Source organism: Cucumis sativus, chromosome 4 (assembly GCF_000004075.3).
Source record: "Cucumis sativus cultivar 9930 chromosome 4, Cucumber_9930_V3, whole genome shotgun sequence".
NCBI lineage: Eukaryota > Viridiplantae > Streptophyta > Magnoliopsida > Cucurbitales > Cucurbitaceae > Cucumis > Cucumis sativus.
In genome coordinates, this window is record NC_026658.2 from 19,548,703 (window position 1) to 19,565,412 (window position 16,710).

At 34.2% G+C, this 16,710-nt stretch overlaps 1 protein-coding gene and 1 long non-coding RNA gene across 2 annotated transcripts; one reads left to right on the plus strand and one right to left on the minus strand.

Annotated features, from left to right (window-relative positions):
• Positions 1-1,964: 1,964 nt before the first annotated feature.
• Positions 1,965-3,382, minus strand: LOC116403471. The gene is made up of 2 exons (XR_004216231.1): positions 2,933-3,382; positions 1,965-2,506 (listed from the first exon to the last, which is right to left on the minus strand). It is a non-coding gene; the product is annotated as an uncharacterized LOC116403471 (long non-coding RNA).
• A 1,535-nt stretch (positions 3,383-4,917) lies between these two features.
• Positions 4,918-16,529, plus strand: LOC101221707 (biotin carboxylase 2, chloroplastic). The gene is made up of 16 exons (XM_004144293.3): positions 4,918-5,215; positions 5,336-5,661; positions 8,282-8,423; positions 8,535-8,633; positions 8,745-8,801; positions 11,904-11,975; positions 12,512-12,601; positions 13,192-13,251; positions 14,075-14,260; positions 14,351-14,443; positions 14,524-14,605; positions 14,853-14,959; positions 15,042-15,117; positions 15,250-15,296; positions 16,087-16,149; positions 16,242-16,529. The coding sequence occupies exons 1-16, from the start codon at positions 5,165-5,167 to the stop codon at positions 16,281-16,283; spliced, it is 1,593 nt and encodes a 530-aa protein (XP_004144341.1). The 5' UTR covers positions 4,918-5,164; the 3' UTR covers positions 16,284-16,529.
• The last annotated feature ends 181 nt before the right edge of the window (positions 16,530-16,710 follow it).

Sequence of the window (16,710 nt, forward strand, 5' to 3'; positions counted from 1 at the left end):
GCCTAATTAATTATTTTGATAAAGCTGCATTGATGTTGCACAAACATCCTTTTGTCATTTTTCTGACATTTGCGCCAACCAACTTTGTCTGCCAGTGCTTCAGATCACCTAACTTGTTGTGATTGTTGCCTTACAGGTTGCACGTGTCTTCTCGCCTAGCGTTCTTTTGCCATACTTATTTTTGCCTAAATGCTAAGATAAGACAAGTAAAACGTGATATAAACGAGGGATAAAATTCTTTTGCAATCTGCAATACATAAATTAATCAATTATTCTACTTTTTCTCGTGTTTTCTTCCCTGCGTTTTATTTCAATCTTATGCGATAAGACTTCATTATTTTACATAAAATGCTATAATAACTTGTATTTTTACAAGTTATCAATGTATATGTTCTTGACATGAATAAAGTCAAAAGTACATGTCTTATCAATTCAAAATGTACCATATATAAATTACATTGTATTTGGAAAACTAAAGTACTTGGGTTTTTTACCAATCAGTGCACATGAGAATGCTGACAAAAGAGCATATGATGACTCAAGAGTACCCCTAATAGAACTCAAAGCAATCTTATGGCCTCTCTACGCCTTGACGTAACTTATATTCACACCGTGATGCCTTTTCATACAGCTAATAACATCGCATGGACAAGATGGAGCTTTGTCATTTAATTTAAAAAAGAACTTTGTACACTCACCAACCATCCAAGATGTTGCTTGTTTATGGTCATCTTTGACAATATCAATAACACATTGGTGGGTACTTGTGAATTTTCGGACCACCCACATACCACTTTTCTTGTAGAACAATGAAAGCAAATACCAACCACAAGATTTTGATAAAGTATGATTTAACCGAACCATAGTAAGTTCAAAATTATTATTGAGAGCAAGCAAATAAATAGCTTTTTTAGAGCAAATTTGGTTCTAAAAAGTGCACATTCTTTAATGAGGATATCAGATTGTGAGGAGTCAAATGCTTCAGAATCAATTATTTTGGAATCCAGATCTGACTGTTGGATACAATGTTTTGTTCCTGTTAATCAATAATTGTCACACCTCATACCAAAGCACCTCCTCACTAGGCCCAAGTTGGTTAAATGAAGCTGATCGACATCGTTCTCCTTCTAACCATACCTATCAATTATGCTTAACCTAAACTTTTAACCAACTCTTTTAAGAACATAAACAATGCTGAAAAGAAAACATCTAAAACTCGGAGAATGAACAAATCTTTATAAAGTATCTTTATATTCATCCATTCTATGGCCAACCTGTTTAAAACGAGTCTTACATAGACATGAATGAGTTCAAAGTTTTATCTACACAACTCTAAAGTCATTAACTAGTTTATTACATAATGTGATGCTAACTATAACTAACTATTTATAGCTCGAGACTCATACACATAGAGTAAATTAAGCTAGGGGAGAGTGAAATGATCTAACTTGTATGCAAATGGAAGTTGAAGGAAACTATACGTGCTATCAATTGCTTAGATTTTGTGATAACCTTAACATGCTATAATTGCATAATGGACACATGATTAAGGCGACCTTCTCTCGAAGTGTTTAAACGTCACACTTGTTTGCCTTTCGAAGTAAAAATGACTATGCTTGCTTAGGCAAATTATACCTAGAGAACTTGACTTATAATACTTATAGAGTTTCTCGTTTAAGGATGGTTACCTCTCAGCACCTATTGTTCGCACTTTTTCACCTTTCAGGATAAAAATGTTGGAAGTTACCTCACCAAGGTGAAATTTGTCTCCAAATTACTCCTTCCGCGCACTAGCCCTATTCTTTCTACTTGCCCTCTCGAGTAGTTAATGATTGACACTAACCAAGTGATGAATATAGCTCAACTAACGTGACAAGAATTATAACTTGGACTCCTTATCAAGAACTTATCACACTCTTTCAGTTAATAGCACGAAGATGGGTGAGATGTTAAAAAATAGAAGATTAAAAAGGCATAAACATGCAATTTATGTACAAATAATATAGGCCTTTGGCCAGTGTATAATATGGATGATACATGTATTACAATGAAATAACAAAATGGAAAGACAAAACAATGGAACGTAACATTACAAGCTAAGAGATAAACAACAAATAATCTTTCCAAGTATCATGGTCGTTTAATCTCCGAGCGTTTTATTCGAACTCTCTCTCTCTATGTGATTTTCTCTGGTCACTTGAGTCTCTCTCTCTATGGCCTCTTCAGGCTCCAAGCCTATTCAGGCCACTCCCCCCTCCCCTTCTTGGTGTAGATGCAATGCTTATTTTAGGTGGGAAAACTTTGTTCCTCTTAATGTGCCAGCGTCGTAATCCACCCCTGTGAAGTCACATTATTTCAATTACCATTTTTGTCTTTTATGAAGCTTTCCTCGCGTGATGTTTAGGTTCATCGCTTGAGGTTGTTAGCTGCTTGGCGTGATCCATCTTCTTGTCTTTACGCGGGATGTCTCATCCGACTTGCTCCTTTTTGCTTTTTCCTACTTGTCCTGCATTTAGACATGGTAAACACGTAAAACAAGAATTACATTTATGTAAGCCTTATTTCTAAGTATTTATGCTTTTACAACATAAGTTATGCATTCTGAGTATCCCTTAGGTGTTTTAATTCTCATTATTCTACTAAAAAGGGTCATAATAACGGTCATTTATGCTCATTATCACTTTGCTTTTAAGTTTACTAGCTTAAATCTCAACTTAGCTACTAGAGCTCTTCAACTCGGTGCCAGTTTTGCGTCATGCTTGGTTAAACATATTTTTTAACTTAGATATTTTCATAAACTCATCATTCAAATAATTTGTTTAGAAATCTCATATTCAAAGAAACATGTTCAAGTCGAATGCTTTTAAACTTAAACTCTCGCTCCTTTCTAAAAACTCTTTCAAAGAAAAATGAGTTCGGAAAGAGAAAGTACCTGAGGAAGAGTAATCTCTACCTCTTCAAAGAGCAATCATCAATTTTTTTCTTCAAACTCTACACTCTCACACATGAGTGTAGATCAATAAACTATGGATTTAGGGTTCACCATGGTAACCCGATCCAGATCAAGATCATCTGGCATACAGATTGAATCTCCCACAAAGTCTTCTACTTCACTTAGGCCTTCGGCCAGTCTCATCCATCCTTCCGATGAAGTTGTTCAAATGAGGCATTCTTCCTCTCCTTCATCAAATAGGAAGTCATCTACTCTTCCTTTTACTACATATTCTTAGGTCGTCACTCCCGAAAAACGATCTGTGTCGAGACCCAAAATTAAAACTTATTTTCAAAAACCAATCATGGTCTATGATCCTATCATAGAAGCAGAATACCAAAGTTTCAACCCTAGATGAGACAATTTCAAAAATCTTCCTTGAAAGGTTCAATTTCCTTCAAGAAGACTTAAAAAATTGGAAAATTTTACGAGTTTATAAATAATAAACAAATGAAATAAATTAAATCTTCATTTTGGTAAATGAAAAATGTTATAGTGAAACAAAATAAACCTAAATGTGAAAAATAAAATCTATACATTTTTTTTTGTAACATGGAAAAAACTATATCTATACTTTCCTTTTATTTTTCAAAAAAAATATTCAAGTTTGTTAATAAAATATTTTGAATTAAATTAAAATGTAAATAATTTTTGTAAATAAATACATATATTAACAAATTAAAACATACCAATTCTTTTTCTATGTTAAATAAAACAAACTAAATGATGTTTGTTAGGTTAAATCAAATCAAAATTATAAATAGGCAACTTCAAATTTTAAATTTGCAGATTTCTATCCAATTTCATAAGACATTTCTCCCAAGTTTTATAGAAATTTATTCATCATGATCACGTTTTTTATAATTTCATTTAGATTGTATAGAAATAAAATACAAAGTATGCAGAAAGTTATAAATGAAACTATATAAAGGTCAAATCTAGTATATTGAAAATATCATGCATGTGTGGTGCGTGTGATTTGCCATAAAACTTATTAACCACGTTTTTTTCTTACAGTACACGAGTTTCATGAATTTGTCGTTTTATCCACTTTACCTTTTATTTTAAAATAAAAAACTTAAAAACCAAATGGAGATGGGTGAGTTTGAGGGTCTGAGGGATGGATGACCCAAAATTGAAGAAGAAAATGAAATTTGCTCTACCTTTTGAAATTTATTTTTCTTTTACCGATGGTTGACATCATATTTGCATGAAATTACCACAATGAAACCTTGCATATGCAGATGGACCTTCCCCTCCCATTGTTTTGCTCTTGGCATTCTCTCAATCTCTTCTCTTGATTTTCTCCTTCTCATTTTCTTGCTTTCACTCTCTTCTTTTGGTCTCTTCTTACTCAGTCACTCTTCCGTCCGTTTGGTAACGTTTTCATTCTCTGTTTCCTTTTCTTTTTTTTTTTCTTGTTTTCTATTTCTTCTTTTTATAACATTTCTTCCTTTTTTATAACAAGAAACGTAGATGTGTTTGATAATTGTTTTTGTTTTTTGTTTCTTGAAAAATGAAACAGAAACATAAAACATGTTTTATAACAGAAACATAAAAGAAGAAGAAACGAAACGGTAGAAACTTTTTCTTTTGTTTCCATAAATGTCTAACCTAAATGAGAAACGTTTCTAATATTTTGAGAACGAGAAACAGGAAACAATATCAAACACAATCGTTTCTTTAAAAATTAGTAAACGAAAACAAAAAATAGAAAACAAAAACGTTACCAAACGGACCTTTGATTTTCTCTAGTTCTAACACTCTTCATATCTCACACTTCGTTCCATTGACATTTCAAGTAACATTTGGATGGTCAACGAAAAATAGAGAATGATTTAGACCACACAACAGACGCAGGGAAGATTAAAAAGAGGAAGAGAGAGAAAAAAAGAAGATTAATAGCAAAGCAGCTTTATAACCTTTTGAGTGAGAGAGAGGATGAGGAAAGCAAGACATAAAAATTGGTTTTGAAAATGGGTCATAGTGGTTTGTTTTAAACCGGTTCACCAGAATTTAGTTAAGCAATTAGGTGGTGGGCGGAGATTCCTATCAAAGCCTCTCTAGTTTTCATCGCCACCATTTCTCTCTTTCCTTCAAATCTCAACTCCCCCTTTCTCTCATTTCTTCGTTTCCCTTCCTCTTTCCTTTTTACACCTTTCCATCTCAAACATGGATGCCGCAATGCCTCTCTGCAAATCTGCTCGCGCTCCCTCTCTCACTGTCAGTTTCTTTTCCACTCTGATCTGCATTTCCTTTTGCTTTATTCTCCGCATTTTTTGTTTACATTTCACATCAATTTATCTCACTACACTTGTTTTTCCGTTTTTTTTTTACTTCAAGGGCTTATTTGCTGGGACTACCAATAGATTCAGGAGCTCTCAATGTACCTTCATGGGTGCAAATAAACTCAGTTTTCCTAGTCAGAGAGCTAGTGGAATAAAATATACTCGTAAATCGTTGAAGAATGGGAAGGGCCTTCAAGTTGTGTGCCGTGCCGAGAAAATTTTGGTGTCTAATAGAGGAGAAATTGCGGTTCGTATTATAAGAACTGCTCATGAATTGGGAATTCCTTGTGTGGCTGTGTACTCAACCGTTGACAAGGACGCACTCCACGTAAAATTAGCTGATGAATCTGTGTGCATTGGCGAAGCACCAAGCAGCCTATCGTAAGGCACCCCAATTGAGTTTACTTTTATCTGTACTCTAAAGCTGTCTCAGTCATATTTTATGTTCATCATCACACCTGCAGCTACCAATTCTTCCATTATACCCTATAATACTTACTATCACAACCATACCTATACATCTTATTTATGTTTCATCTTTTATTCTGACACTGCGAGAATGAAATTCAGGAGAATGACTGTCAACAAATGGGTAGGTCAAAGAATATTCAACTTGATCGAGGATTACGACTGCTGGAGGCTTAATTTTTTTTTCTTAGACGTAACTGATTAATTTATCCCCGTTAGAACTTTGGCCTTTGTCTGATCCAAATATTTTGATGGGTTGTTGATGTATAAATAACTCTGTTGGGCTCCCCAGTCTCCGTTTGAGTCTCCTTGTTACGCTTTTCCCGCCGAAATAAAGTGTAGTTATGGTTGTAATCTTAGTTGATCCATTTTGGAGTCATCTATATTAGAAGGCTATCATTTAACATTCTTCATTTCGAATTGTCATCTCTTTCATTTAACCTTTGACCTTTGTTATTTGTTATCAATTTTTAGTAACTCGTTGAAAGTTCCATTGGCTATTTGAACTTTTGCTCTCTAGCAACTTGAACTTGGCCCCTTAAAATTGAGAAGAAGTTGAAACCGTTGTGTCTTATTTATGAAGGCACGGGGAAGGATCACATTGATTCTTCCATTGTCTTATGGCAGGGATTGTTAGGAGGTTGGGGTTTTCTGGGAAAAGAAAAGGAAAAAGAAAGGCAAAAGAACAAAGGAAAAGAAAACTGTTGGGAGCACTTCCAATCAGCTTTGGCTGCTTTCCGGCATTTGGCAAAGTTTCTAAATACAACATTTCCCAATTGTTTTATGATCATAATTTTCTTGTTTTTCTTCCCTTTCAGACACAACAGAAATTTTTTTAATTGATATTTGAAAAGCTAAATTCATTAGAAAAAGCATACTGAGAAGTTACATAATGTCTTGCTAGTTCTAACCTTTCCTCCTATTGCACTATGGATCTTCTTTCAAGGCTATCCCTCTAAATAATTGGAAGATTACTCTTTGCAGCCGAGTCAAATATCTAAGAGCATCCAAAACCATGGAACATGGAATCCCAACATTTCTGCCAAAGGGACAATGGAGAAGATAGGTGAACTTCCTCCCTGATTTAAAACACAATATACTAGCAGTTTGGGCTGATTACCAAGTAAAGACACCTATTCTATGAAGTTTGTTGGCTGTAGTTACAAGTATTAGAGTATCTGGGACAAACACCCAAATTCTGGCTTAACTTTTCCTAATCATTGAGTGTGGGCATTGAAGTATTCACCCCAAAAATTATGGTATTTGTTTGGTTACCGGCTTTTGACATTCAATATGGGCTGAAGAGATGAAAGATCCAATTTTAGAATAGAAGCATGGTTTGAGTACAAGAATGAAGTACCTTTTGTTCTATCTTTAAGGGATGAGCAATACTGTTAAGCTATTCTTTGGTCTTGCGCTTGAGTTTGCAAGAGGGGAGTCTGAGTTTTTTGAATTGCTTATGTTCTTCTAGCTACAGTTTCTGTTTCATTCTTTTATTTCCATCCTTTATAATTGGTATGGTGCTATTTGATCTTGGAAATAGATTTTGAGTAGCAGATCATATTGTTCGAAAAGTTAGAAATATTGAAGAAATTTAAGAAAGGGATAACATCAATAAAATTGAACACAGATGAGATGAAATTGAAGCAGAATATCAGTTGATGGTACAAAAGGGCAATCTGTATCCGCGGAGTGACATTGAGAAATCACACAGGATATGATAAAACAAGAGAGAAATAAGCTGATCAGATTGGTATAATCTAAGGAGGTGTTTGGTTAGCAATAAAAACAAAAGAGTTGAGTTGAGTTGAGTTGGTAATAATTATAGGGAAGTTATTGGGGAAGTTGACACGAATAACGATGTAAGAAATGTGAGTATTTTGGTGAGAAATTTGAGTTGATGCAAATAACGAGATAGTAAACCTCTCTAATTATTGGTGAACCAAACAGGGGATTGGTTTTTTTTTACCCACCCAACCCAACTCTCCCAAATTACTCAAGTTGCCAAACACCCCCTAAGTGAGAACTGTAAATCCATGACCAGGAGCTATCAAGTGCAAATTAACCATGGATGAAATGGTAAATTTCAAAATTAGACAGAAGAGAAGATGTACATCAACCATTTAGAAAAAAAAAAAGAGTGATCAAATGGAAACTTGACTTTCTAAAGCCAAGCTATACAAATCCTACTTTAAACTAACCCCACTTTTTGTAGTTTCAGTTGCAGCTTATGCTAGAGCATTGATCGAAGGAATCAATATTGCGATCTTTCTGTTATTGGGTTTGGAAAGTTTTTCAATGATATCCTTGATTTGTAGTTTTGAAAGACGTCTCATCTTCATCTCTCCAATTTTTTAGATATTTGATGTCCTTATAGATGAAAAGGATGTCTCAGACTCTTCTCTCCAAATATTGACATTTCATGTCTTTATAGATATTGCTCCTTGCCCAGAGATTTGTTATTTGTTTTCATATTATTTGTTTCCACATTATTTGTTTTCTGTGTATGATAATGATAAGTGTGCTTCAACAGGTACTTACTGATTCCAAATGTCCTCTCTGCTGCCGTGAGTCGGGGATGTACAATGCTGCATCCTGGTTATGGCTTCCTTGCTGAGAATGCATCATTTGTTCAAATGTGCAGAGAACATGGAATCAATTTTATTGGACCTAATGTAAGCAATTTAAGGTTTCCTAGCTAATGTAACTCATGTGGAAGTTTAATTGAAGCTGCCATTATATACGTTCTTTGGAGGAAACTATGAAATTCTTGATGCCTTGTGCAGCCTGACAGCATTCGAGTTATGGGTGATAAATCAACTGCCAGAGATACTATGAAAAAAGCAGGTGTACCAACTGTTCCAGGAAGTGATGGCCTTTTACAGGTATACTGTCGGTCAGTGGCAACATGCTATTTGCTTGCTTTACTATGATTCAACAGAGTAATTATTTTTAATTTCATACATCTAATTTGTTGTGGATATCTCATATTTTAGAGCACTGAAGAAGCCATCAAACTTGCACAGGAAATTGGCTATCCCGTTATGATCAAGGTATATTAGTTAAATTGTCCAAATTTTGTTTAAAGAATGATAAGAATGAATGTTAAATATATATGTTCTAGCTAGAATAGACAGCTTTTCTTATAAGGTTTCCATATATCTGAGAATTATATTAATACTGGAGATGTTCAAAGGTTTGTTGTGTCACCATGGTGGTTGTTCTGATATGGGTACCTTCGGTCTGATTTTGTTTCAAGTATCTGATTGGGTGCACTAGCTGTGGAGCATTTAACAGACAGAGTTGTAAATCATTGAGAACTATCACAAGAGTTGGTTCAAATATTCATGGCAGCATGATTTTGGTTCTGTTGGTTTTTGTGTGGGCTGGTCCTTTTTTTTTTTTTTTTTCTTGAGATGATCTGAATCAGAACAGAGCGAAATGTCGATTAAAAGAACTGAACATGGAGATTTTACTGCAGCAGGCCAAAACACACTAAAAACGGAAATAGGAGAAGAATGAAAACAAAAGAGGAGCTAGGAAACTACCGCATAGCAAAACAAAGAACCAAAAAACAAGAGCCAACATTATTTTACTTAGTTCGTGAATTTTGAAAAGATTTAAGATTCCTTGAAAGCCAAATAAAACAGCCACAAAAGTTTCTATGAAAATGCTATCAATTGTAATCAAACAAGGCCAACTACCATTAAACTGTCACTCCCAGAGATCCAGTAAGAATTGACCCCATTTGAAGACTACAAACCTCACCTAGAGAAGAGAATTTGGCTGGAATTAAATGAGAAACATTGATGTTGCTACTGAAAGAAAATCTATTACAATTGATCCGCTGTTTTCACATGGAAATAGATTCTTTATTATAAGCTTTTGCAAATAAATTCACTTATAATAAGTCTTGTTGCTCTGATTCCTCGATAAGTTCTTCCTCACTGCTTACTTTTACAATTGATTCATCGTCTAATCAATAGAGGATGGGGGGTTTCAGACACATTGAATGAACGGAACATTTGACCCAGAGAGAGATAATTGATTGCTTAAACGGCTTGACAAGATCCCGAGATTTGATGCTGCTTTGAAATGATATTATATAAGGCGTTATCGAATGTGAAGAGAAAACAATAGATGGGTATAAGAATCCTCTAAGGTTTAAAGTATCAAAATTTAACCTCTGGGTATTCGAGATGACAAGAATTTCTTTCTTGTCAAAATAATGAAGTGGGAAAGCTTTTAGAAACCTTGGCTTCACCTCGTTAGTACTAAAATTAAGGAGATAATGCACCAAGGGTGCCTTTGAACCAACAACTACTTCATTCAACTTATCTTCATTCAGCAAAATAAATTCTCCATCTTCCATATCCTCCCTCAATCCACAGAATTTGAAGTCCTTGAATGATGAATCACCATGAAGTGAATTACTCGAACTTGGAGTGTCCACATAAGCTATATCACCAAATTGGAGAGAAAAATTTCTAATATTACCATCCTTGATAACAATTTCACCTAAATGAAGCTACATATGGTTTTATAACTTCTATGAAATTAAGGGTTTGGGAGTCATTGCTGGCTAAACCACCTAAATATTTTCCAGGATTCAGAATTCAAAAGCAAGTTTCTAATCTAATTGATATCTGGCCTCCATGGCTTTTAATAAACTCTGGACGAGAGTGTTTCTTATTAGACCAAATTGACAATTACTCAATCTTCAAGTGAATATCTCTGGAAAGTTTCTACTTACCATCAAAATTGAATTATGAAAAATCATAATCAATCATCACTAATATCTTTTTTCTTTTTTTGAAAAGGAGATAACCCTCGAAACTTTATTAATAAAATCAAGACTAAAGCTCAAAGAGATCTTATCATCCATAAAATGATTAATAGAAACTTTGAACTGAAAAAATTCTGATTCTCAACATCCTTCCAAGAGTAGTGGGCAAGCAACTCATAAATCACTAGAATGGAGTTTCTTACCGAAAATGAAAGGCCAAGGGAATTGCGTTTCTGAAAAATAACTTGAGTTATGGTTGATCACTTCCACATAACTTGAAATTTTCTTGTGAGTAACCAACCCTTCTTGAGAATTTCTTGTTGCTACCTTCAACTCATGAAAAAACTTTTGTACTTCGGTTGCATCTTGCACGTTCATGCCAACAGAAACTCTTGTTGCATGAAAAATATATCACTTACGATTTTCCAGAAAACCATCCATCTCTTTTTCTTTTTAAGTTGATGCCAACAGAAACTTGCACGTTCTTCCATCCTCTTGAGAAGGCCAAGTAGAACATTTAAAATCCCAACCATAAGATGATCTAAATTTAGTTACATAATGCCCTAAAAATCATCTACAAATTTCTTCAGAAAGAATGAATGAACTTTGCAGCAATTCAACCATCGCACCGCACGTTTGGATAAACAGTGGAGAGGAACTGAAAGGGAACTTTCTGATTACTTCCCATTTCTTCCATAAAAGATATTTTCACCCAAAATATTGAAGAAGATACTTCAAATGCAACAACTTTTCAAATCCATAAAGGTAGAATTAAATCTGAAACGAGCAGGGGAGCCAACCAAATCTGAAAAATAATGGGCAAAAGTGAAGGACGGAAAGAGTCTGACAGTGGTGATGGGGAAGGAAGATGTAGAAGAGGAGCTGACAACAAGAAAGAAAGATTGGGAAGGACAAACCAAACTCGGAAATGGATCCACTTGAAAGAGATGAGAAAAGAAACAAAACCCACAGAGACGAGATGGTGACAAAAATCAATGACTAGGCAGTTATTATGGCTAATGGCGACGACCACGGATAAGACAGATGGTGGGGACAACAACAATGACATCATCAGAGGTTGGCAATTAGGATTTGGGGGAGGGAGACGAGAGAGCGGGTGACTTGTTTGGGGCTGGTCTATAACTATTTTTGAAGTTTTCATCAACAATTTCTAAATTCTTCTCCCTACAACACGTCCTTTGCATTCTTCTATGATCTATTTATATTGCTTTCTGTATATGCAGTATAATTCTTCGAAACGGTCTAAACAAATATCTGCATATAGCTATCTTTCCTACCAGGGTGCATTTGAATTAAATTTATCATCAAGATCCTTTTTTCTTAACTGACAACATTGATTGCTTTGAAGGCAACAGCAGGTGGTGGAGGACGTGGCATGAGGCTTGCTAAAGAGCCTGATGAATTCGTGAAGTTGTTGCAGGTACTTGTTAATGCAATTTGTTTAACTGTAAGGATACCATGTGTTTGTACTTTGTATTTTTACTTTCTTCCAAAGAAAAATAGTTCATATTCTTCAAAAAACAAATTTAAATAAAAAAATAAAAAAGAAGAAAAGAAACACACAAAAACATACTCTCTTATACATGTGACACAATCAAGTGTTTCCCTGGTAACACCGAGTTTTTGGGGATCATCCTGCTAAAAGGATGTAACAGCAGGTGATCACAAAAGTTAGAATGTAACAACAGGTGACCACAAAATGACCCAGACAATTTCTCTATAGGGTATTTGTGCAGAACCTTTTATATACTATTCCTCCTATATTTTGTTCACTTATCACTATTGGATGTCTATATTATATGAAAAAGATTAATATATTTATAAGTTTCTTCATATTCCTTGCATTATGAATTGGATATTTCATTATGTTTCTTCCAAATATTGCATAGCTAAATTACAGTGTTGTAGTAGTAGGTGAAGCTTCTAATTATGTTTGATATTTTTACTTCATTACAGCAAGCCAAGAGTGAGGCTGCAGCTGCATTTGGGAATGATGGTGTTTATCTTGAAAAGTATGTCCAAAATCCAAGGCATATTGAGTTTCAGGTAATTATTCCAAAATCTCAGGAAATTATTTTTTAGTACAGACAAAAGTATTTTATCTTCCCACTTCACGGAAATATTAAGCAGTGAAGAATGATCAAACACAAGAATCAACATTATTGAAGGAAAATAAATAAAATGGAAACTAGCTACTTGAAAATTTGAACCTAATGGAATGGATTTTGGTATTTCAAATGACCGGATCCCTTTAGCTTTCCTGCATCTTTTGTAGTTTGTTAGGTTTTGTAATCATTTCCTTTTTTTGTCAGCTTTTCTTCTATTCTTGTTTTGGCCTGATACATTTGAGAAAAGTACACTCAATGAATAAAAAATAGAACAAAAAATACAATAATAAAAGTTTCAATTGACTGAAATAATGGTAAGGGTTCAGAGGATAGTGATGTTAATCTCAAGCATGTAATTTTGTATTTTACAACTGTTGGGAATGATTTTGAGATTGAATGGATACATATCCTTCTCAATCTGTTTAATCGGGAGCTTTATTCCACATTTTTTTTTCCTTTTCTTCTCTAAACATTTACACTGTATATAGCCACTTGATTTATCAATCTGTCCACTTTTTGCTTACGTAGGTTCTTGCTGATAAGTATGGAAATGTTGTTCATTTTGGAGAGCGTGATTGCAGCATTCAGGTTTTCTTGGCAATATCTATTTCACATTTGCCTTCTCTTTAAGATTGTTAGACTGTTGAGCTTATTTCAGTATTTGTGTGGACTTGTGCAAATTCAAACATTTTATTGATTCGTTCATTCGTAAGAAACAAGAAAGTAATTGGAAGCACACCAAATATGAGACAGGTCATGAGAAATCAATTGAAATGACAAGTGGATCAGAATTTTTTTTTCTCATTGTTGACTAAGAAGAAAACGATTGTATTTGCTAAAATGGTTTATGAATGGAACACCACAAGGCCAAATCTGTCTTCCCAGAGGAGTTGTTGAAGGGTCTTTGATTTCTTTAGGGGCTAAGTGCATATGTCTAACATTTTTACCTTATGTTTAAGTGCACTGTGTACTATCAGTTTCTTAAGGTGTTTGATCTAATAAATTATTTAAGTCTGAAGTTTTTAAAGAAGCAGAAAATCAGCCAGGTATTAATTGCTGCTGGATTTTGTATTTTAAAGAAGTCAACTACCACTTCATTTTTTTTCTCATTATTTTCCGGTCTGTGTTTAGCTACTCATCCAAAATGCATTGGTTGCTTTGGGAATGGCAATCTAGTTTGGACTCCACTTCATCCATGATCTAAAGACTTGATGCGAATTTTGAATTACTTTATTTGAAGAAAGAAATATGTTTTAATAACGTCAAAACTTGGATAAAAATGGAAATCCCTATCTGAAAGTGTGTATGTATGCAACTCTGACATGCATGATGATCTTGAATTTACAGATGTGATCATACGTTTTATTTTTCTCTTTAGACATCTTATGCATGAAATATTTCACTAATGTAGAGACGGAACCAAAAGCTTCTAGAGGAGGCACCATCTCCTGCCTTAACACCTGAGTTAAGGAAAGCTATGGGCGATGCAGCAGTTGCAGCTGCTGCCTCTATAGGTTACATTGGGGTTGGGACAGTTGAGTTCCTGTTGGATGAAAGAGGCTCCTTCTACTTCATGGAAATGAACACTCGGATCCAGGTCAAATTTATTTTTTATTTTATAGACTGGTATATCTGTTAGCAGAATGAGATTTCATGCTTTCTTTTTATGGGTTATTGGTCACAACAGGTCGAGCATCCCGTGACAGAAATGGTATTTTCTGTTGACTTGATTGAAGAGCAAATTCGTGTAGCCATGGGAGAAAAACTTCGGTACAAACAGGTGAAAAGGAATGTTGTAACTTGTAAGTGAAAGTTTGTTTGAAAATGGTCTGTCAACCTTTGCTTTATGGTTGTTTATAGGAAGATATTGTACTTAGAGGACACTCGATCGAATGCCGCATCAATGCAGAAGATGCCTTTAAAGGGTTCCGACCTGGACCAGGTATGATGATGGTGCAATGATCTACTCCAAGCTATGCAAGCACTCCTAGCTCTTGTCTTTGATTGTCAATTAATTGATAATCTGGCTTTCTAATTTTACTCCTGAAAATGAAGATTCAAAGAAGAAATATGTTTCCATTCATTGAGTTCTTATTATTAATAAAGGAGTTTGTCTCCATTTCAAAAAAAATATGTTTCTATTTTAACGGTAATTAACTCTAGTAAGCATGTTTCTTCTCAACTGACAGGAAGAATTACAGCTTACTTACCGTCAGGAGGACCATTTGTTAGGATGGATAGCCATGTTTATACTAATTATGTAGTGCCTCCAAACTATGATTCTCTTCTTGGAAAGGTATGTTAGATTATTCCTTTAATTTATAATTTGAAAAGTTTGCTAAGTAATATATTAATGTGTTGGTCTTAATATTTTATAGCTTATTGTTTGGGCTCCAACAAGAGAAAAGGCAATTGAGCGTATGAAAAGGGCTCTTGATGATACTATTATTACAGGTAATGGAGCAAGTTTGTTAATAATCTTGTTTAATTTAATTTATATTTTTTTGGGTGTATATTAAGGGATACATTTTTGTGAATAGACATTAATTTCTTGTGCTGAATCTGTTGGATTCCTTTCTTGTGCAGGGGTTCCTACAACCATTGAATACCACAAGCTAATTCTTGATGTAGAGGTAAAAAAGAACTTGGGATTCTACTTCTGTAAAATTATCGAAAATATAGTTAGTTTCAAGTTCAATGGCATCCATCTGAACAAAAGTGATTTTATGTAATGGAAGCATTCAATCAGACCTGCTAGAAAACTAGAGATGGTGTTTTCATGGGTCGGGCTTTACAATATTTGAGACCCAATCCAATTATTTGGGTTGAGGAATCCTATAATTCAAACCAATACATAAACATTGGGTTGGCTGGTGGGTTTCATCAAATTTTGATAAAAATCTACATCTCGTAGTGTGTCATTTGGTCTAATTGCACAGCATTCAAATCTGCCTCCAAAAAGTGTTGAAAAGGTTGACTATCAAAATTTGAACCCAATCCAACCCATATCATTTTTGTTTGGATTAAATTTAATTTTGGGTAGGAGAATTGGGCTTGGATGCGGTAGGAACAAGGTATTATAGTCAAATCCTTAATCTATTATGATTAATGATTAAGAAAGATTAGTTTGTTTTATTTATTAGGATTAAGATTAATTTCTTTTATTAATTAGGCATATGATTAGGATTGGTTTGCTTTTTAATTATAAATACAGCACTTGTCTTCTTAGATTTGCAACTTTTAAACATTAATAAAATTTTCTGATTTGGTATACATCACATTAAGTTTATAAAATTCAGATCATATATTATCTGTGAACCAACCAACCCATCTACTCAAACCATATCAGTTGGGTTGAATTGTTTGAGTTTCTCAAGTCGTCTCTATCTCTGTGAACACTTCTAACAGTTGATTGTGTTGCAGGATTTCAAGAATGGTAAGGTGGATACTGCGTTTATTCCTAAACATGAAGAGGAATTAGCTGCGGTAAGCCGTAATTTCTTTAACATGTGATTCTTTTTCAATCAAAATAATGAATGAATGCTTAACTTTTTGTGTGTGTGTGTGTGTGTGTGCAGCCTCATAGCATAGTGTTAGCCAGAGATCTATCAGTTGCTTAAAAAAGGATTCTTATTCTCAGCGCAGTTCAGATCAGCTTTATGTATTCTTAGAAAGCTTTTTTTCTTCTTTTGGTGTTAGTAGCACGAATTCCACCATTTTTTTCGCTTCAATTTTCCTCGTCCCTGCTGTATGTGAGCTTTTTTTGTTTGTATGTTTTCTTCCTTTTTTGGTACTAGAAAAGGGTACTTTGTTTTGAAACATTATTTATAAAATACAACCCATACCCTCTCTAATCTGTTTTGTTGATTCTTAAACAGTAGAACGCCTCTAATTTTAAATGGTTATATATATTGTTTTTAAATATATATCTACCAATACAACAAATGGAAGTCTATTGCATTCTATCCAAATTTATTGTAAATAGGGTGATATTTTGTTATATTTATAATATCGACATCGTCTTATTCTTTTTTTCATTATCAGATA

What these genes read in the sequence shown, in the direction of transcription:
- LOC101221707 (XM_004144293.3), top strand. Translation starts at nt 5,165, where the DNA reads ATGGATGCCGCAATGCCTCTCTGCAAATCTGCTCGCGCTCCCTCTCTC. An exon ending in AGCGTGATTGCAGCATTCAG is followed by an intron (nt 13,252 to 14,074) that starts GTTTTCTTGGCA and finishes TCACTAATGTAG; the next exon opens with AGACGGAACCAAAAGCTTCT. An exon ending in AAAAACTTCGGTACAAACAG is followed by an intron (nt 14,444 to 14,523) that starts GTGAAAAGGAAT and finishes GGTTGTTTATAG; the next exon opens with GAAGATATTGTACTTAGAGG.